The sequence below is a fragment of the Athene cunicularia genome, assembly GCF_003259725.1.
Source record: "Athene cunicularia isolate RWA chromosome 26 unlocalized genomic scaffold, athCun1 chr26_part1, whole genome shotgun sequence".
Taxonomy (NCBI): domain Eukaryota; kingdom Metazoa; phylum Chordata; class Aves; order Strigiformes; family Strigidae; genus Athene; species Athene cunicularia.
Genome location: NW_020799136.1, coordinates 2,551,606 through 2,573,651, shown reverse-complemented (window position 1 = coordinate 2,573,651; position 22,046 = coordinate 2,551,606). Strand labels below are relative to the sequence as shown.

The window sequence follows — 22,046 nt, the reverse complement described above, 5'->3', positions numbered from 1 at the left end:
CACCCACCCCACGCAGGCTCACCTCCACACACGACACAACCACCCGGGGAGACACGCGCCCCTGCACTGCGCGCCCCGACAGATCTTAAAGATCAGAAGCAACGGGGCTTTAATGCTCGCCTCTGCGGCATCCCAGTCTGAAATAAATATGTACAGATACCCATCAACCCTTAGATCGTTAACAGGAGCTGCTCATCTTCCCAGCTGCTTGGTTCCTGTTGTCTCTCTGGAGGTTTGAAAACACCCATCCAGAAACACACCCCTATCAGTACACGTCCCCCCTCAAAGCTGGGGACCGCAACGTAGACAAAACACTGGGAATACACAAAAGCCCCTGGAAATGTGAGGGGATTACTGACTATTGCCAAGTCTGAAGAGTTTTTACCAGTTTAAGCTTACTGATTTACTAAGAAAGTATAATAGATTTATTATATCTCTATTTCGGTCTGGTAAATAACAACAAAACCATAATCAGGTTTTTACAATAACTGCAAGGTAAAGGTCTGGGGTTTATTCTCCCTGTGGAACGCTGTCTGCCAGAAATTCAAGACTCAGGGGACCTGATGGAGAACAGTAGTAGAAAGAGGAGCTATTTCTGCTCCAGGCAAGCATCTGGGCCGTGCCTACTCCTTCCATCTCAGAGAGCTGACAGCAGAGAGCTGAGATTCAAGACCCACAAAACCACAAAATTTGGCAGCCAAAACACCAAAGGAGAGTAGCAGAGAGTCAGGCAGGAACGAGCTGCAGTCTCCGTAAGCCACTGCTGGCTTTTACACGTACCTGCATTGGGTTTGGCACTGTGCATGTGAAACCTCAAAGTGCAATCATCTGGGGAGGTGTTTTTGAGGGAGAGTTGTTTATCTGATGAGTCACACAACACAGCATAGATAAAAAGACCTAAAGATACCGTAACGGACGCCCACCCTGCACTGCACGCTGTTCAGTCAGCAGCCGGACAGTGGGAAACCAGTACGGATCATTACATTCATTTAATGAATTTAAATGATTTGCAGCATGGGTTGCCGAATGCGAGGCTGCACCCGGGCGTAAGGTATCCGGATTGAACTCTCGGCAGGAAGGTGCCAGGTGTCAATGCACAGGAAGGGCTGGAGCACTCACGTAGAGGTTTTGTGAGGGGGGCAGTGTGAAATAGCTCATTTAAATAATTAAAGACTTTGAGAGAAAGCACTTGCTCTACTGAAATGGCACACAAACGCAGCAAGAGACAGAACCTGTGTTACAGTCTGGCCTAAGCAGCAAATAACTAGGCAAGATAAATAAACAACCTGGATCTGTGGATCGCAACACCAAGAGGGTCCAGAACCGACTCCGGGTCTGCTGTTGGATGAGGTTGTCCTCTCCAGGCAGCATCCTGAAGTTTGGTGGGTTTTTTTTTTTTGTTCTGATTCATCTCTTATTTGTTGGACTGCGACCCACTTGGTGACAACGAAACGTACCTTTGATGCCGAGATGATTGATTGCAGCTTTTATAAGGTCTGCTGTATTGACACACATAGTGTATAACTTCCCCCATTTGAATTTCTAATTCCCTTGATATTGGATGAATTTCTGGGCTAAGAAAGTTTTCTCAAGTCAGAAGTGTGAGTAATTTTCACATGATCATCACTGCGTGAATACTAAAGAGAACGGCAGAGACAGGAGCACTTCAATGACAGCCTCTCTGGAGATGGCCGGGACGTACCCAGGGACGTTAAGAATCTGCTTTGATAGCATACTTGTTCCAGCATCATCCTCCAGCAAATCAAATCCCTTCCTCAGGAACAGGAAAGTTTCAGTAATAGTTAAAAATCTGTCCCCATCCAGTTAAAGACACGACAGCGTTTGCATGGCTTTTTCAAGAAGGCTGGAAAAAGCGCTCTGCGCTCTCTCTCAGCCCTGGAACGTGAAGAGCCCAGCAGCTCCTCGTGTGCAGAGTTTAGAGGATACAGCTTTGCAGAAATAACACAGACATCCTTCCTAAGATTCTAGTGTGCTAAATAAATTATTTTTTCTTTTAATTGAAGAATAAATAATTTATAGAGTATGTATTAGTAGAAATACTTCAGAAGTTTTATTTAGGCCAGGAATCGTAACTATTCTAATTTACAAATAGGTTTCAAGATTAGGCTATAGACCATATTTATTTATTTTTTACGAACTCAGACTGAGTTTTCCGATGAGACAAAATAGTCAGATTGGCTGGATGTGACATTCATAGATTTGAAGGGCAGAGTGTGGGTAAACATGGGCACTCCAGAAAACAGAGCACAGCCTCGACACCCCTCCGGGTTACATGTGCTTAGGCTTAACTTTGTCTCTTAACTGTTGAGGAGGCACTGGTCTAGCAGGAAGAGGTATTTAAATAGCATGAATAAAATACTGGGATGTGGCTGTTACTCATCAGCAGCTATTCTTCATCTAACTGAAGAGAAATGTTCCTTAAAAAGGAAGAAAACCCAAAACCAAACTACCAGTGATTTAATCACCTTGAAGATAAATTATTCTTTACCAAACCTGCACTGCAAGAGAATTAATTACAAGATCTAGCAATCTTAATTTATTGTGCTGTGTCATCAAATTTTGTCCTCTGGCACGCAGCAAGGACCAGGTCAATCTGAGTGGAAGATGAATTGATCATTTCTGACAAGGTTCATTTTGGTAAATTTATTTTCTTTTTCCCAAAGACTTTTTGTTTTTCCTTTTGACTGATGTGCTAAGAATAGACCTTCCTGACTTTGAAACCATGCTGTTCCTCAGTGAATGTCACAGCCTTTGGTTTTAAAAGAGAATTTGACACTTAAAAGGCTTGACAATCGAATGACTTTGTAATTCAGATAATGCTGGAGTCTCTGACTCGCTGTGTTCAGTTTGCAGCGTGGATGCAGTGCGAAGAAGGAGACAAGTATCTGGTGCTGGGTTGAGGACTACACCTCCCACTTCTAGAAAGGGAAAGCAGAGGCAGCTACTAACAGCTACTGAAACGCTGCTCCTTTCGCAGCAGTAGAAAAAGTAAAACGGTCCATTGTTTCGAAGTTAGAGGCTAAGCGAATGCAGCTCCAAGCCCCAGCGCTGTTCCCACCGGAGCAGGGCAGCAGCGAAGAGCACGGCTGAAGGACTGCCAGCTAACGCGGCACGAGCGGCATAGACCGAGCCTCTGAGCTTAGTGCAGACTGCTCTCCCAAGGTTTACAGGAATGCTGTAGACCTCTGGACTCGCAGACTGGTCAAAAATCCTGCAAGGCTGATCCTTCTTGAGTAAACTCTAGCTACTGACAGGCAAATTTAATCCCCTGCCTTTAAATCGAGAGCCAATACTAAAAACCAAAGGTCCTGTCTTTACACAAACAGCGTAAAGGAAGAAAGAAGAAAACACTAGATCTCTTAATGACAATACTGGCTTCAAAGTGTTATGGGAGCCTTTGTGGGTCCTTAATTTCCCAGGTCCAGTGACTCTTGTCTTTGTCCATCTTTAAAATAATCAACTCAGGTCCCTCAGCTGGAAAGATTGTGCTAAGTGTGGTAAATTTAGTTTGTTGTGTTGGGTTTTTTTGTTCCTGGAAAAAAAAAAGACAACTAGAGGTGTTTTGGATATCTTCCAAATGCTCCAGTACAGTCCAACTAGTCACAGTGGTACAACCCCATCAGCTCCAGCGTCCCTCTCCCTGGGGAACAGGAGCTGCCCACAAACTGCGCAGGAGCTCTCAGCAAGGAGAGTTTGCTTAGGTGGGCCAGTGACTGACGTGTCAATGTGCACTAGCAGCTTTTCAGTAAGAAAAAAATGGTAAGAGAGAAAAAGTACAGTAACAAAGGCAATAGAGCATTACAGGTTAAGCCTACGTGGCTGGCAGCTCCAACTCCCTGCACACGTGAACGCAGATGCAGATGAAGATACTAAATCCTCAAAAGCGCGTTTAAAGCGGTTTTGCACAGCCTCAGAAGGCACATAGAAGTAGCAGCAGCTGAAATGTTTGAAAATAGCAATAACAGCCTAAAGCAAACCGGTCTCTAGACCAGCCCCCTTAGGGCTAAAATTTAGCCAAGTTCTAGATCTTCTCAGTTTGGGGGGAAAACAAATGTTCAGAAAAGAGCCTCTTACCCAGTGAAGTATGCACAGCAGAGGAGGGAAAAATGTAAATGCTGAGATGCTGGGGGGAAAAAAAAAAAAAAACAAACAAAAAACCAAAAAAACACACCAACAAACCCATAACTGTTTAAAGTGCATTTATCATTTAATGGTTAAATTTGCTAAATGAGCCAAGATACTGAAGTGGCTGATGATCTCTGAGGGATTAGCACGGGTTTAGCAGTGTATTTCACAGGGGCTAAACGGAAACTGTCATTACAAGTATAAAGATGCTGGGGGGGCTGGAGCCCCCCTGTGAGGACAGGCTGAGGGAGTTGGGGGGTTCAGCTGGGGAAGAGAAGGCTCTGGGGAGACCTTAGAGCGGCCCCCTGGGCTGAAAGGAGCTGCAGGAAAGGGGGGGGGGATCAGACAAGGGGGAATGGGTTTAGACTGGAAGAGGGGAGATTTAGATCAGATCTGCGGCAGAAATTCTCCCCTGTGACGGGGTGAGGCCCTGGCACAGGCTGCCCAGAGAAGCTGTGGCTGCCCCCTCCCTGGAAGGGCTCAAGGCCGGGTTGGACGGGGCTTTGGGCAACCTGGGCTGGTGGGAGGTGGCCCTGCCCGGGGCAGGGGGTGGCACTGGCTGGGTTTAAGGTCCCTTCCCACCCAAACCAGTCTGTGAGTCTTACGAAAACTTCAGTAATCACAGTGCTTGGTTTCAGGTCCACAGTACACATGCTTTCAAGGACTGCCGCTCCTTAGTCTGTTCAATTCTTTTCATTTATTATCTGGTGGCCTTTGACTCTACGAGAACAAGCAGTGTACTGCTAAATCCTTGAAATAGTCTTTGCATTTCATTCTCTAGGCTGTAAGTTTCCTGGAAAGAACCAAACGCCCAGACGTAGGCAAGGAAAGGACTACCCAGGGCAGAATCATTTTGCAGAGCCACTCTCACGTAAAGCTGTAACATAAAACTGACAACTGTAACGCAGGCTATCAAAGAGTAGATGGTATAAATTAGGTGAAGCAGAGAAGTGGACAAATTGCCTGGCGGATGAGTTAAAGCATTCAATCCCAGAGGCAATATCCAGCAGAAGAAAGGAACGCAGGGGCAAGGCAGAAGCTGTATCTTTTCAGACAGAAGTCAACGAGAGGAGGTAGATGGAGGAAGGTTATTCCTGACAGTAAGAGCTACTCATGAGATGGTTGCACAGGCAACTATGACTCTGCAGACTGATGAAGAGGTAACTATGGAGATGCTTAAAAGGGGCTTAAGCCAAAAGGAAGAGTAAGGACACAAACGTCTTTCTGATTGTTCCACAAGAGGCACGTTAGAAACAGCCTGTTCCAGTCCCAGCCATCGCTCCCAGAGGCACAGAAATCAGGGCTGCAGTTAGAGCAGATGAGGAGGGAAGAGGTGATGAAGAGAATGCTTAATACTACATTTATGTCATCATTGTACCCATGAGAAAGACGGCCCACACACCTGTCAATAATGAGGCCATTATAATAATTGATTTGCTACAGAGCAGGGGAGTCAGCTTTGAAATGTGCTGTGTTTCAGCTGACACCCTAAATTTTGGAGGTGGGTTAGTGAACTTCAGAACATGGAACAGGGCGGCCAGAAAAAGCGACTCGAGCAAAGCTGTGAGCTGTCTAAGGAATGCTCAGCGACAGAACATGACTCAGTTCCCAGCAGGGGATGAGGTTGGGAACTTAAGGAGAGAGAGAAACAATAAGGTTAAAACTGGAGCTGGCTGACATTTAAAAAACATGTTTTTTTCAACCACAATGAATCTGTGTGGAATATGGTTTTGTTGTTGTTGATATTTAACAGTTTTTGACAAGGGGAAAAAAAGTTTTAATTACTTGGTTTTTTTTAAAAAAAAAGAGATTTAATTTTTGCTGGGGTAGGTACCTCTTTCTCTTCCATTTCTTGTTTGGTGTTTGTCACATCCCCTCATACAGTTCAGGGGGAAAAAAAAAACAAACAAACCAACCAACCAGGAATCCTTCCTCTTTTCGTTCATATCGTCCAGGAAAGCAAACTGGCGTTTTCCATCAGTTCAGCTAGTTCAAATTCCCCAAGTCCCAAACTGCTTAAGACGAGTAGACTTCTCTGAAAGGAAGGACTGAGATCAGCGAGCTAGAGCTTGTACGTTCAGCCTCCACAGCAAGACCATACATCTAAATATTGAGCCTGTTGTCAGTAGTGGCCCAATGCCCAGCTGAAATAATTTCCACACGTATCCAGAAGCCACTCTACATTTGTTTCGTGCCTTGAGGCCCTTTCACGTCATGTCTCAGTCATACCCAGGCAACAGCCTGCAACGCGTAAGAACCCGAGTAATCCATCCTCGGGATGTCTCCTCAGCCATCGCAGCAGGAGGGCGCCCCCTCTCCCCACCTGTTGGAAGGCCAGGTTGTGTGTGGCGGCCTCTGTCCAGATGGCTCATTATGTAGCACAGTCGGTAGGATTTGTAATGGCTGATGTTGCCCGCTGCATCCCAGATGTCTAAATAAATGCCAGCTGAAGTCGCCTTGTCAAGGAGACCTGCATGCAAAACGTTCAGCCAGAAAATGTCGGGAAGCCCTTCCCTACTTTGGAATCGAGTTCTAGTGATCAGAGCCTTTGCTGTTACCTTTATTAACTCATTCTTTTACCGCTCCAAGTGACGCAGAAATAAGTGGGCTGGGTGCAGTTCAGCTCCCATGCAGTTCCCAGGCTGCACAACGAACACAGCTCAAACACCCCTGCACCAACTGCAGCATGGGGTTATGTCTAGATTAACGGACATGGATATATCCACTGGGTCAGGCAAAGACATAACTAGAAGTGGGTGTAAATGGTAGTAACACTTACTGCGGTTACTAATTTGTACCATGACAGTGATGAGCAGATGCAGAACGCCACTGTCGCTGACACACGTGGTGCTGGAATGGCAGCACAGGTCTCAGTCCTCCAATTCCCGTAGATGGGAACAGGCTGCAGTCTACCAGCACGTCTCTCGAGGGCCACTGCAGAACCTCCCTGCTTACGCACTGCCAGATGTCTTACACAGCCCAACTTGAGGAGTCCTAGAATCTCATGACTCCATTCCTCCCACTCCACCCAGCAGCAGTGGTCTGCAAAGTCTGACTCAGAACAAGTCTTTGTTGTTTGAAGGTCATGAAAATCCCATTAGACAGTGACTGCTGGTAACTCCAGCATCGCATCGGGCTCTAAACCAGCACGAGGCCGGCCCGCTCCGGGCATCAGCAGCAGCCTGCCGTGCTCTTGTGGCTCCCCACTCCAGCCAGTCTCACCGTTCTGACAAACTCTGACGTGCTGCAGCAGCACTGCCTTTCCATACTCTGTGACTCGGGTTTTGTCACACACAGAACTGGGATAAATCCACTTCCTTTCCTGGTTCCATGGATTCTTGCAGAGTTATTCATGTACACGTACAAGGTCACGAAGCGAAACCGCCTTATGGCAATACTCTTCATACCAAGGATTTTAGATTTCTCTATCTGAGCCTTTGCCCCAGCAATTCTTGCTGACTCACCAAACACGGCAGCAGAAACGACGGCATGTGCCTTCCTGACCAGTCACGGGCGGCAGAGCAACCGCAAATGCTGGCAGAGAACGGGTCACAGGCAGGCAAGGGAATCAGGAACATGCATAAAACGGATAATTATTTTTTTTTTTTTTAAAATCTATATAGGGAAATCACAGTCAGCCTGTGCGCACTGTGCAGGAAGGAAAAGCAGTTCAATCCCCCAAAGAGCTCTACCAGAAACAGCTCCTCGTTTCTCCTTTGTCCCGGTGCAGCAGAACTCCCCGCTCGCCCGCAGACCGCTGCCTGGCGGGCACTCCAGCCACCCCCTCTCCATGTAAGCGCAGCCCTTTAGACCCAACTCAGCACTGACTCTGAACAAACACAGTGAAAACCGAGCAATTCTGCATTCTCCACGAGCTCCCGTACCCAGGCGCCCGGGCATTTCTGTCCCCCCACGAAGCATCAGCTCCGTCAGGGATGGAGTGGCGACGGCTCGGGGCCGTCGTGGCAGGAGGGGGCAGCAGTGCTGGGCCGGGCAGAGCCGTGAGGACTCGCAGCTCCGCCGACACGCCGGGGGCTCCAGCGCCTGGGACAGCGTGAGGGAGGCTTCTCCCTCCGCATCTGCCAGAGCGAGGCAGGCAGCCAGCGTGTTGCGGCTGTCAGCGTGAGGACGTGAGCCGAGACACACGTTCTTCTCAGAGTCTTCACTTATCAAATAGGGTTCGTGACAAGATTTTTTTTTTTTTTTCCCCGGAAGTCTAATGCAAGAGATTTGTCCCCAGAAACCCCAGGAGCAGCTTCAGGAAGAAAGCCAATTGCGCTGCACGGCAGCTTTATTGTCATCTGGCTTCTGAGCAATTTTCACTTGCCAGCAAGTCACACTTCCCTCGATGAACGCTGACGGCACGCAGCGCAGAGAAGGGGGATGGAGCCCAGCTCCCGCCCGGCCCTCCCTGGAGCACCCGCCTTGCCCACACTCACACTCAACCCCCTTCACTCCCAGCACGTACCCGTCCCTCTGGGTACCCGAATGTCAGGGATGACACATACACATGACAACCACCAGTGAGCAGGCAACGAGGCAGGACTACAGCCCCCCAAGAGCTCTCCCCCTTGGGCTTCATTCCATGGAAGAAAAGGAGTTCTACAAATTTGACTTCTCCTTGAGTTTCCTACAAAGATTTTGTGGCCATCATCCCCATCCCCACCACGCTTTCACCATCTTCCCGGGGAAGGTGCAAGCAGCACTGTATGAAGCAATTACCTTCATTTTCTGTAGCTAACCACAGGCCTCCACACCATTAATTAGTGTTCATATATCAGGTCTAGTGAGTTGGCATATGACACTAGATCAAATTCTGTTAATTTCTCCATCCGCCGAATACTTTATAGCTATTAATTAGGGGTGTGAGCCATATGAAAGAAGTTACAAAAGTGAGATCCGGAAACACAGACAGTCAGATAAATCACAGGCAGACAGATGCTCATCACACTTTGTTTTCAAACCTTATTTTAGAATAATGGAGAACAGCAACCTCTCTATTAACGATGCAGAAAAACAGGAGGCTCTTCTCTTCAGGTGGTTATTAAGTGATAAGTTTCTAGACAAATTTTGAGACCCTGGCTTACACCCCGTAATACTTCACTTCTAACTTGAACTATAGCATGTTCCTACGGGAGAGCTGAGCACGCACACGACCAATGTGATCAAGCAATGCCCCTTTATTACAACTAATTCAGCCCTTTTATAATGTTCTCCCGCACACCTGAGTAACACGCAGTACAAGTCCTCAAGGCTGGACAGTTAACTTAGCCCGCGCTTTAAACCTTCTTACGACTGGATAACAAGTGCCACATCAGCCTTGCCAGGCGCCCTGCCTTGTGGAACTGCCTCTTCCATCCCAACCCCTGCCGGGGGTTGTTTGTCCCGTCGAGTTTCTCCCCCCTCAGTCAGGGTCACATCCTTATCACATTCTTGCTCGGCTGAGGCTCTTATCACTCTCGTTCTCACGCAGGATTGTTCACATGTCCATTCTCTCGCAGAAAGCCCTCTAGAATCCCAACATATCCCTATTTTTGTTTTTGAATGATCTAGACCCCTTTTATTGTTTGGTCCATTGTTTTCACAAAACACTTCCACACACAGCTTAACATCATTAAAAGTTTACAATGACAATCCAAACTGTTATTCCACATAAAACCAAATCCTTTACCCATCTAGTAATTGGTAACCTTTTAACCGAATCATTATTAAATACTCTTCCTTCTTCAAGATGTAAACTCATCGTGTAAGCATCACTACAAAACCAAGTGTCATCTACTGGTACTGCTGAAGGAGTCACATTTTGCCATCCTAGCTAGACTGATCATACCAACCATGTGTCAGAGCTGTATAAGGCCGATGCCTCCCAGATCTCCCCTTTCTCTGTTTTGCTGCGGTGCCTGCAAGACTTGTTTGAGAGCTGCATCAATCAAGGGTTAGACAAACTTCAAAAGCACAGCATACTTAGAATAGTTCCACAGAAGGCTAAAAGAATACAGCAGTTACAATTACTAGTTAAAAAGAGTAGGCTAATTTCACTACCTATAATTAAGGGATATGACTAAATACTACAAAAATAAACAGTAAGGAAAGTACGGAATAGCACAATTAATAGAAGTACTAACATTCAGATCCGCAATCGCTGGGGAACCCTGGATGCAGCGAGAGTTCAGAGCGCCCTTCCTCGCAAACAGGAGATCCTACGCGATGTGTCCATCCGTAGGTGAGGCATCCAACATCGCTGCAAGCAGGTCCGGCCTCTGAATCAACAGGTCAAAATAACTGGCACTTGTCTTTGAGCAGGAACATCTGATTCCATCCTCCTGTTGGGTTCCACCTGGAGCCTGGCCAGCACTCCAGGGGGAAAACCAAGGGAGTTTCTAAATAAGGTTAAACACTTGAGTTCTTAATTCTTAATATTGCTAAACAAAGAAAGTTGAATACACACATTCTTAGAGCATTTCATCCTAATTAATAACGACATTTCATCTAAACTACATCTTTCACTAGTGACTAGTAAGCCTATATATCTCATTAAGGAGTTGCAATTACTGTCAGCATTTTCTCTTAAAAGAATTAGCAGCTGTAGGGTATTTTGTCCTGTTGCAGTAGCAAATATTACCCAGACATTCTGCTTGAACGATCAGTCAAAGAGATCGCAAACTGTCGGCACAGGGGCGCCCACAGCACCCACAGCTGGATCCTGAGTGCTGGCTGCCTCTCACCCTCAGGGGTGGTTGCACACACCTTGCTGGTGACCACCAGGGACTGTGACCTGTGCAGACACCAGCATCACCTCTTCCCCAGGTTATTCAAGGAAATGGTCCTTCCCAGTTGACCCTTTCTAGGTTTTTGTTAACACTTGAGCTTTGCTTTGAACTTCTTGTTGATCTGGTATCTGTGATGAGAAGTGACACAATATCGGTGGCACCTGTGAGACAGGGGAACGTTTAAAAGTTCATGACATACAGTGCCTTATTTAGCCTTCCGTGAGGTGTAGATCGATACCCTGCATCTCCCCTTTTTTGTTGTTGTAACAATGCTTTAGCTTTAGTGAGAGTACATTTTACTAGAAGTCAACCTTGTGTCACTGTTTGAGCCTAAAATATTTAAGGGGTGCCTGCTGATCCAAATCCTGAGTCATCGCGGCTTCTTGGCATACTATTAGGGGGAGCCGCAGTAAAATAAGCAAGTTGAACAATTTCTGACCCTTTTGTTACAGAACACAGGGGTTCAGGCCATAATTCTGATTTCCCTCTTCATAACCAGCATCTACGACCCCTGGTAAAACAAACAACCCTGTCAGGTTGTAGATGATCTTCTGACAATATTTCCGTCAGGCAGACGGTTCAGAGGCGCACTCTCCCCGCAGAGCACGCACCTAAATTCAAGACAACAATGACCACAGAATTACTGCCTCCCGTTAGAGGAGGTATTTACATGTGACACTTAAAACCCTGAGCCCAAACAGACAGCAGCACCCATGACTCCCTGCAGCTGGGCCGCGTCTCTCACACGCAGAACAATCACACAACCACTTACACTCATTACTGACACAACATAAAATGACAAATACTGCAAACATGAAAACATCATTAAGAATATTTAAAGCCATTGCTGCATGACAGCGTCAGCGCCTTCTCTGTGACAAACCTGACGCTTTTGTTGGGGTGGGGGGCCGAGCACGTGGTGCTGGGCTGGGCCACAGGCGGTCACTCCGCGGCGGAGGGACCTGGGGAGCCCCGGGCCACTGCCGCCAACTCCATACCCCGCACCCCGACCACTGCCGGTCCCCGCGGACTCCCCTGATGCCGCCTCATTCCCCTTCTGACGGCATCGGGTGCCCTTTGGGTGTGCTCAGCTCTGACTGCGCAGCTCTCGGTTCAGCCCCCGCTGCCCGCCGCAAGCCCGGTTGCACAATCGATGAAACGAACAGATTGTCAGAATGAGATGCCGCTCCGATCCCTCAGATTTGTTTCCAGAGGGTGTTAGAGCTGCTCACTTCTTTTGCTGACCTTCCTCCATCACTGATCGAATCCCAAAGCTCTTTCCCTATAGATTCCCAAGTAGATGTAAGTCCCTTTTCTCGGCTCCATCTTAAACCTTCCAGAGTAAACTTATTTTTTTTCCCCCTCATAGAGAGGACACACTGGAGGAGTTTCACCACTGCCTGTTCGTCCTTGGCAAGGGTAGCCCCATTCCCCCCGGCTGCCGCCTCTCGTGGATCTTATCTTCAATCTCTCCGTCTATCTCTCTCTTTTAAGTTACAGCGCGCTGCTTCTCACCTTCAGACCCCGGGGCAGTGCCTGGATATGTCGACCGGCTTTCTCCCCCTCAGACTGCACTCCGATGAGTCCTCCTTAGGGAAGACTTTGTGCCAATCTTGAGGGCCCCACCCAGGGACACCACTTGCGGGAGAGCCGAGCACGCACACGACCAATGTGATCAAGCAATGCCCCTTTATTACAACTAATTCAGCCCTTTTATAATGTTCTCCCGCACAGGGGAGTAACACGCAGTACAAGTCCTCAAGACTGGACAGTTAACTTAGCCCGCGCTTTAAACCTTCTTACGACTGGATAACAAGTGCCCCATCAGCCTTGCCAGGCGCCCTGCCTTGTGGAACTGCCTCTTCCGTCCCAACCCCTGCCGGGGGTTGTTTGTCCCGTCGAGTTTCTCCCCCCTCAGTCAGGGTCACATCCTTATCACATTCTTGCTCAGCTGAGGCTCTTCTCACTCTTGTTCTCACGCAGGACTGCTCACATGTCCATTCTCTCGCAGAAAGCCCTCTAGAATCCCAACATATTCCCACTACAATTGGTATGGCACCTCTTTGACCACTCATCCCTGGAGCGATTTGGACTCAAGCTCTAAAATCTGTTACAGCATTAAGAATACAAAAAAAAGTATACGTAGGAATTTCTTTTATTACTGTTTCAAGAGGCAAACCTAAGAAGTGAAGAGAGCTAGCTTTGTCAGTCAGCTGGACTAGCAGCGTGGGAACTTCAGCACCGAGGAAGCTTTGAATTTCAGCCAAGATGCAGTAGCTGCATATAACATATTTCAACCAAGGAAAAACTGTCCATAAGGTCAGTTCTTACGGAGATCAAGGTCTGAGTGTCACCCTTACTGGGTGGATAGATAAATGGATAACTAAAAAAGGTGTTAGAAATAATCAGGGCATCTACAGAGGGTAAAAATATGAAACGGCCTCCAAAAAAGCTTACTACTTAAATGTCAAGCAAAGGAATGAAGTGAGAATTGTCAAACTCTACAAAAAGTGAAGTTTATTCTATTCTTTCCTGTAAAATGCAACAAACACCAGAAAGGGAATGGTCTATGTAAAAAGAAAATGTCAATACAATGACAACTGAGTAAAACTGGCAACAAATACAGGCAGGCTGGAAATCAGAAGAAATTTTCTAAATAGAAGAATGAAGTTCTAAAATAAATGCCCAGTAGGAGTAAGAGCTTCACTAAGTTGAAGCCAGAGCTTGTTAAGTTCAAGATGAAAACAAAAGTTTGTCATAGGAGTGCACCCGTCTCGGTGCTCCAAGGGCTTCCTGACCGTCCTGCATTCCTCTCAGCAAGTTTTGTATATTACGACACTTTTTTTTTCCAAAGTTCTGTGTTTAATCAGCCAGAATATCTACGACTAGGAGAGAAGCCGAGATCCATTAAACTCCATATTCTGTGCATTGTTCTATAAATAGATCGAACATCATGTTCTTCAGTGTTGGAAAAGATTAAACGATATAGTGCATTTGAAATGATGTTCTGTTGCTTTAATGGTGCCAAGGGTAAGGTAGGATTAAAAGGAGAGCCACAGAGCAGGGGAGGGGAATCTTTCATCTCTGGAAAGTAATGAAGAGGCCCAAAATAAGATCAAGGTCTGACTGTAAGAGGTTCTATCAAATTATATAGGAATATAATGAGTCCTACACTAGCTAATTTCCATATGCAGCTCTACAACATCTCCCCCAAAGCAAAAATGACAGAATATTTAAGCTTGGCTCAAAAGCTGTTTAACATAAAGATTTGAGGGGAAGGAAGTCCAAATGTGCACGTACTTTTGTTTCTTAAGAAAAAAAAAAAAAAAAAAAGGTTAAAAAGACAGAAAGATGATCTGCAGAAACTAATTTTTCTAACGCTGCTATAACTGCTACAATAGCCGGATGGAGCCATGGCTAGCAGAACAACAACTAGTACTTATTATAGGGGCCATTTGCTTTTTTACACAGCCATTACTTCCCTCAGCGTTCAAACACACGTAGTGACCCCGAGTCCTAGTTTGGCAGTCCAGCCTGGTTCCAGGCTCTCAGCTTCCCAGAGCGTAAGTGGGACGGACGATCAGTGTTGCTGGGTAATACCGAGGAAGCACTCTGCACAGACAGCAGATTCATTTAGTATCTTGTCCACTCTATTATTTTTGAATCTTTTTTATTTTTAAATGAAGAATTTTCCGTTTTCTGCTTGGCAAGGAAAAACTACCCCAATAGGCCAGGGAGCTGAGCTACTTTCCACCAGATGAAGGTTTCATCCATTCCCTTGCCAAGTTACATATGTGCGCTGAGTTCCCACTCACAAGTACAAACTGAAGTCTTTGCTGAATTCCTTTCTGAATTTTGTGCTAAAATTAGTCAAAGGTACCACAGACAAGATAATTTTAGGAAGGTGAGAACATAACTACAAGAAATACTTTTTTGTAATTCCATACTCTAAGCCCCGTTGTTAAGTCTGCAGAAACTCCTGTTTAACTGTACAATCTGCTTGTTATCTTCTCCATATCCTAAAATCAACCATGTTCTTTCCACCTCGAATTTAAGTCCAGACCCAAACTAGCAACAGACGCAGACGCATGCAAGAAAACTGAGCACTTTTGGAACAGCTGTGATATTTCACCTTAGAAATAAAAATCAGATCAAAAAGTACTCTGTTGATCGCTTTTGAGAACAGCTTCATTTCAGCCTTGAAAGATCAGTGGTGTGCACCTTACACCTACTGCACCTCTGGACTCGGCACAGCAGTCACCGGTAGGTCTGTTCACACTCAAACTTCCAATTGTTTAGGAATGAAACTGAAGCGCTGTTAATTGTCTAGCGCAGCTGCATTTCCTGCCAGGGATGCTCTTAGTGTGGTTGCAGCAGCTGAAGTCAGTAGGATATGGACTGAAGCATCTCTCACATGAGGAAAGGCTGAGCGCGCTGGGACTGCTGAGCCTAACGAGAAGGCTCAGAGAGATCTTATTAATGTGCTGAACTACCTGAAGGGAGGGTGCGAAGAGGGCAGAGCCAGGCTCTTCCCAGTGGTGCCCAGTGACAGGACCAGAGGCGATGGGCACAAACTGGAAGGCAGGAGGTTCCATCTGAACACCAGGGCACACTGCTCCAGCGTGAGGGTGACCAAGCACCGGCACAGGATGCCCAGGGAGGTGCTGGAGGTATTCAGTAGCCACCTGGACACAGTCCTGGGCAATTGGGTCTAGGTCACCCTGCTTGAGCAGGGGGGTTGGGCCAGATAATCCCCCAGGTGACCTCTGGAGGTCCCTGGACCCCCAACCAGCTCCAACAACAGCCCCAGGCCAGAGAGGGAGCAGGAGGAGACTCGTACTACCTGACACACACGTACTCCAGTCAGCTCCTTGCTCAATACAGAAGGTCTGGAAAGCTGAAGATGTCTGGCAAATATGAAATTATGTCATAGGTTGTAACTTAATAGTTTATTATACCACATAAATCAAGAGTGAACATTATCTCCATGAGAACTAGATGAAAATCATTAATAAATAATAATTAGCTGTTTCCTGGGCCTGCCATCTGGTAAGCATTTTTCCTAGCCAGCAGCTCCTGCTCCTTGCACTTCTGCAAAGCAGCTAAAAGATGAAGACAGGCTATTCTTCCTCCTTTGTCAGTCCCTTTGGGAACAGTAGGTAGCCAAGATGCTGACAGCCACTTACATCATCCTCCTCACTGTACCCCACACTCCACCTGTACAGGGCTTCACTGCCCTTCCTGCTTGTCCTCAGTCTCCAAGTTTCTTAAAAAGCAGTGATGAGCCACAAGTTAGAGACCTGAGTTCCATCCTGCTCTCAGAAACACGTGGGCTCCAAGATAACCAAATTAATCATTCTAACCTGTAAGTGGCTGTCATTAGTATTATTATTTTCATCATATAAATTATCTTCCAGATTAGGTCATATGCATTTTGAGATCCTGTGGTTTCCTAGCAACTCCTCTTACCACTCTACATGCAGACACAGTGTGCCGTTTTCTTTTCCTTTTTTAGACTCTCTGTGCAGGGGTTATATTCAGTAACAGTGATCTCAGGCCTGGCCCTAATGACCTTTAGTCTGTCACATTTGTGGGATAAGATGAAGAAGACAGCTATTCCCTCCCCCTCACCACCCCAGAAGACATTTGCAGCAGATGGCCAGAAAAACCACAGTCCTCCACTTGTCTGTCTTCTGTCCTGCAGACCAGAAGCACTGAGCTCTGCAGGACAGGGATGACAAAAGCATACCCATACATGTTAAAAACTGGCAGAATTTGGAAGACCCCATCAACGTAATTCCCTGGGTTCCTGACAGCGAAATACATGACGGTACGTAGCACAGTTCCCTGCAAAATACCGCTGCTTCAAAAGCTTGCGTGGGGTGCCCTAATTTCCGTGCTTCTGGCTCTGTAACTCACTCCTCACCTGATCGCCCAAAGCATCTCTCTGCCAGCCAGCCAGGGCCAGGCTGATGCATTCCAACACACACAGAACTCCTCTGAAACAACCAACTTCCACACTGCAGCCAGGGGCCCTTCACGTCCTCAATCCGCTTTGCTCACTCAGAAAAACCAGCATCCAACCTCTGCTCCAGATGTCAGAGGGGAGCGATTTACTGCACTTGAACCCCCTTTTACTGTCAGGCACGCTCAACGTGCTGCATCCCCCGGAAACACGACGTGTACCTGAACATCAGGCAAAGCTCGTGCCACCCGATACAGATGCTTTCCAAATAATGCACATTCACACACGGATTTTCACATAGAAACATGAAGTACAGTTTTAGATTTGTTGCTAGTCCAATGTGGGAAACTGTCTGGAGGACCAAACCAATTTTTAAGCACCAATTTTAATTAACTTCTCTAGCTGAGTTAATCAAGATAGCTACCAAATTTAATCACGATGGGTGCACAGTTAGGCGATGTGACTATCCTAGACAATCTCGTGTAACGAAAATAGGATTAACTTCTGTCCTGCCCCACTGACATTTTTTAAAATAACAACGTCTGTTCTAAACTACAAAAGCTATGGGGCTTAATTATTTAGATAGCTAGTGGCCCTGTTTCAAAGAAGAAAAGAGAACAGACCTCAGAAATGAGCAATCTTCAGTCCACGTGGAGTACAGCTATTAATAATTGATCCCCTGCTAGCCTGGAGGCAAAGGGAATAATGTTCATTACAAGAGCCTAGGACTGAATGCACTTTAACAACCGACTGAACTGAAGATGAGGATGAACCTTCCCTGCTATAGGTGCGGTGAGTAGGTTGGGGGACTCTGGCAATTCCTTCAGCAAAGGAGCTGATACTTTGTCGAGCACGAAAAGAAATGGAAGTCTGTGGATGCCATCAGAGCCTCACTGTAAAGAGCATCGTTGGATCCAATATCCAGTCCTGGTTACAGAAGAGATAAGATCACTGCAAAAAGTAAGGAACAGACACAAAGGCATAGACGTGCGAATAGAAGAAAGAATTTAATGGAATTGTAATTAACAGGAAAAGAGAGACAATGACATGTAACTGGGAGATGGGATATCCTTCAGTCCCTTATCCCCTGCTCGCTCCCGCTAACTCACACTCAGTAGCAGTCTGCATTTTGTGTTCCAGATTGCAGTCCCGGGCCAGGCTTATTCAGGGCCTAGAGCAACACAGCAGTTTGGAAAAGTCTGCAGAAAAACTGAAGATCTAATTTCATTTTCTTGCATCCTCAGCCTATGTCTTGCAAACACAACTTGTGCCCCTTGCACAGGGTGACCACACGGCCCTGTGAGATACCTTGGCCCCGGTACGGAGTAACTTTTATCAGAGATTTCACTCTCGTATACCGACTTGGAGTCTTAACATTAAAATGGGACAATGAAATCTAGGCGAAGTATAGAAATTCAATTTTGGATGTCCCCATTTTGGGGTGTCAAAAGAAGACCTATTTTTCCGACTGGTCATAGTCTGTGTCACCCAATTAAAGCTGCAAACTAATAATCCTGGATATGTTTTTTGCCTGAGAAATTGTCTGCTTAAGCAGAAGCTCTTAAGGTTAAACAAATCTTTCAAATATTGAAGGCCAGAGTCACTCACGCATGTATGGTAATAGAGTTCCTGGAATTAGTACGCTCTCCAGACCCACTGCAGATATTTGCCTCTTGGCTTTACTCTTCCTACAGTGTATACCCATTAGCACCTCTAATTAGAAAGGAAAATCACGAGTTCCATGTTATTTAAAAGATTATGCAGCATTTTAAACTACAGCACAATGTAATTATTTTTAATAGCCACAGCTATTTCATGTATTTACTTTTAATGGTGTTTGAGTCATAAATTAACAGTAGAAAAGAAAAAGGCAAATCAGCACTTGACAGAGAAGTAGGCAACAGCTGAAAAACTGAAACACTAAAAACTGTGATCAAAAAGGAAGAGGGCCTTATTAGTTTTTCTTGTCTGCTTTATTGTGGACTGCTTTTTATCGTTTAGCTTGTCCTCCTGGAGGTCAAGATGGTCAGGGATAAATAAAAATGAGCAGAGCCAAGTGTCTGTTGTTGCAGAGTGACTTCTGCCAGTTTGTCAAGAAATGCCAATTTTTGGACCGTCTTTTACTCCCAGGTACTAAAGTTAAGCAGCTAGCAGTGCCGCTGCAGAGGCCAGCCGCAGTACGAGCAGAGCAAGTGACAACACAGACGTCAGAGCACAGGGCTCAAAGGTAGAGGGGATTAAACAGGCACGAGAGCAGCACAAGCACAGGCACGCTGCTACGGCACAGTCATCTGCAGCCAGCAGCGTGCCCAAGACCGGTGTCCCTAGCTGCTGGGCGTCTCACCCCAGAAAAACGACTACTGACTTTTGACAGGATAAACAACTCCGCGGTACCCCATTTCTTGTCTCTGCAAGGCTGTTAACACTGGCAGATTACGTCCTTCAGACACGTGTACTCATCCGACTGCTGGAGACAGAGCTGTGCCAGCTCTTCTCAACGGCACCTTGTCCTGTCTGCACGCCCCTTGTATTTCACCCCCAGACTTTCTCAGGTAGAGCAAGAACCTGAAATTTCCTCCCTCCCAGTACTGCCAGCACAGGACCGATCGCTCAGCATGCCAAGCTCTAACTTCAGCTTGTTTTCCTCCTTCACAGAAAGCCCGGCTCGCGAGGATTCGAGTGGCCAAAACAGGCAGCTCCAACGCTTACCTCCACAGCAAGCGCAACGGCCTCCTGAACGAAGCCCTCGAGCTGACGGTGAGTGCAGAGGCAGCATCTCCTGCCCCAGAGTTTGAGAAGTTCCCCATTCCCTCCCCGCTCCCCGGGCTCCCTCCCTTTCTCCCTCCGGGGCCACCTAATGGCTCGTCACCCAGTGTGGCAGCCTCGCACACGGGACGGCACGATGCTGCAATTACGCTCAGGTCCTGTATGAAGGGGCGGCTGGGGCCCAGCTCCCAGACTGGATGGGAGCAAAAAACTTCCATGGACTCCTCCCTGAGCTGGGGAAGGATCTGGCCTTCCAGCAGTGACCAGGTTCACAGATGTCCATCAACTTTCTTCCAACACAGAGTTATTTATTATTTTTAAGAGTCACCAATGTGGACTACCTGATCACACCCAACAGGACAGGAAAAGATTCCCCAGCTCCTGTTTCAGGCAGTTTGGTGGTGGGTTTATTTTTAACACAAAGGCCTCTGGAGGGTAATACTAGCTATTCACGAGAAGAAAAGTTTTAAGTGCGTCAGATTGCTCAGCAGAATCCGCAAAAATGAGGGGAGGTGATTACATTAAGCCAGATCAACACCAGAGCAGGTATTAGCACATTTCACGGATTTCATTTCAAATAAATCAGCCTTTCATGCATGTGGGAGCAAAGAGCAAGACGAAGAACGCTTAATTGAGCCACCAGAGCCGCCCAGCACTTGTTCATGCATCCTTATGTGGGGCCTAATCCTTCAGATGTGTACTGTTTTCCCTGGCACACATCCTTGTAGTTATAAAACCAAAGCTGAAAAACCTTCTCAGCTCATTCTGCACGCTGCTCACTAGGACCTGAGCCCACTCCTACCCAAGTTCAGCGGGTACAGCACACAGAGGGAAGCTGGGCGGCACCACATCTCGCATGTAGGATGCTCCTCGCTGCAGAGCGAGATAAAGCAGTGCGGCCCTTTACAGCTGGAGCAGCTTTTGTAACTGACTCTACAAAAGCACTTCACATGCACTACAGATTTGGAAGGTAGGATGCCCAGATCAGTTTCTGTTCTCCCCTCCAAAACAAGTTTGATCCTTCTGACTACACGTCTAACGTTGTCTCCTGCTCTGGGAATGGCAGCGACACTCAGAAAAATCTGTCTCTTGAACCGTATGTTGCTGTGGAGTAGTTCAAGAAAAGATTCTTTATCAAGAAGACACGGGGGAGACTGGTCACACCCAGTCCAGAGCCTCGTCCCCCAAAAGGAAAGGCTCAGGACTGGGTTGCCAGCTCAGCTGCTATCTCATTACCCAGGAACATGCAAAAGATCCGACTACAAATTTTAAACTTTCTTTTTGGGCTTTAGATTTTAAAAATGCCAGAAGAGCTTAGCAGGGACACTCAGTTTGCACTTGATCTTCCAGCCTGTCATCCCAACAAGAATCTCCTCACTTCTCTCGTCAAACAAAACTCCCTGCCAAGACCACTCACGGAAGAGCAGCTGACGCACCAATGCTTAAGTCCAAAATGCATGAGGTTGAGAGAAATATTTGGCTGAATGGGTTCATTTGCTGGCACTTGCCCAAAAATAAGTGTAAGAAGGGTCATTTTGTTGGCTACAAATATGCTGTAGACACAGGAAAGAAAACAGTAACATTTCTAAAGAGGTTCTAGAGGAATTTTTTCACCCATTAATAATTAAATTTAGACATACAATAGCACGTAGAGCAGGTCTTCCCAAGCTTTTCTTGGTGCAACTTGCTTTCTGGTGGGCTTCCAGCTCTAAATGCTAGCACGACTCCTCCACAGCCCAGTAAGATCCACAAATCCTGCTCTGGAAAGCACTGAATCTTGCGTACATCTGTATTAACACTTTGTAAGAAAACAGCCCCACCCTAAAGAACTTCTTGTTGAAATAGTCAAAAGTAAAGGGTATGGGGAAGGGAGAATCAGCATCCACCTGTGACATACGGGAATAGCAGTTACTAAAACAAGAGGCTTGCCAAAGCCATCCCTGGCATCTGCACAACCACCAGGAAATGATCTTCGACTACCTGAGGACTAGCTGCAGACCCAAATTAAGAACCAAGACATGTCTCTCCATCTACAGGTAGTGGCATTAATTAATTACAGAACTGCAGAACATCCTTGGTTGTAAAGGTATACATGACCGTTTTAGCTGCACGAGGCAAGATTTTATGTCCTCTCATTTTGTGGCAGGAGAACGAACTCTTCTTAAGGGTACAAAATGTGAATGACAGCAGAGTCGAGCCAGTCAAATTCTTTAAACCATAAAAATATGAAGAAATGTGACTTCTGTAGTTGCTATATTAGATACCAAAATATTATCTACATACCGTGCGTATCCCTCAGTCAGATTAGTATCAAACTGCTCCGCTGGTCAGGTACCATCTCGTTTTGATACTCTGCCCAGGACTCATGCTAACTTTAATGGCCTGTACATGCCCAGATT

At 46.5% G+C, this 22,046-nt stretch overlaps 1 protein-coding gene across 3 annotated transcripts in view; it reads left to right on the top strand.

Annotated features, from left to right (window-relative positions):
- The window catches only part of KCND3 (potassium voltage-gated channel subfamily D member 3), a 127,904-nt gene that overhangs the window by 90,310 nt on the left and 15,548 nt on the right, over positions 1-22,046 (top strand). For all 3 annotated transcript variants that reach the window (XM_026864190.1, XM_026864191.1, XM_026864189.1), the window contains exon 4: positions 19,537-19,638. In XM_026864190.1, coding sequence (XP_026719991.1) covers positions 19,537-19,638 — 102 coding nt within the window. The remainder of the gene's footprint in view (positions 1-19,536; positions 19,639-22,046) is intronic.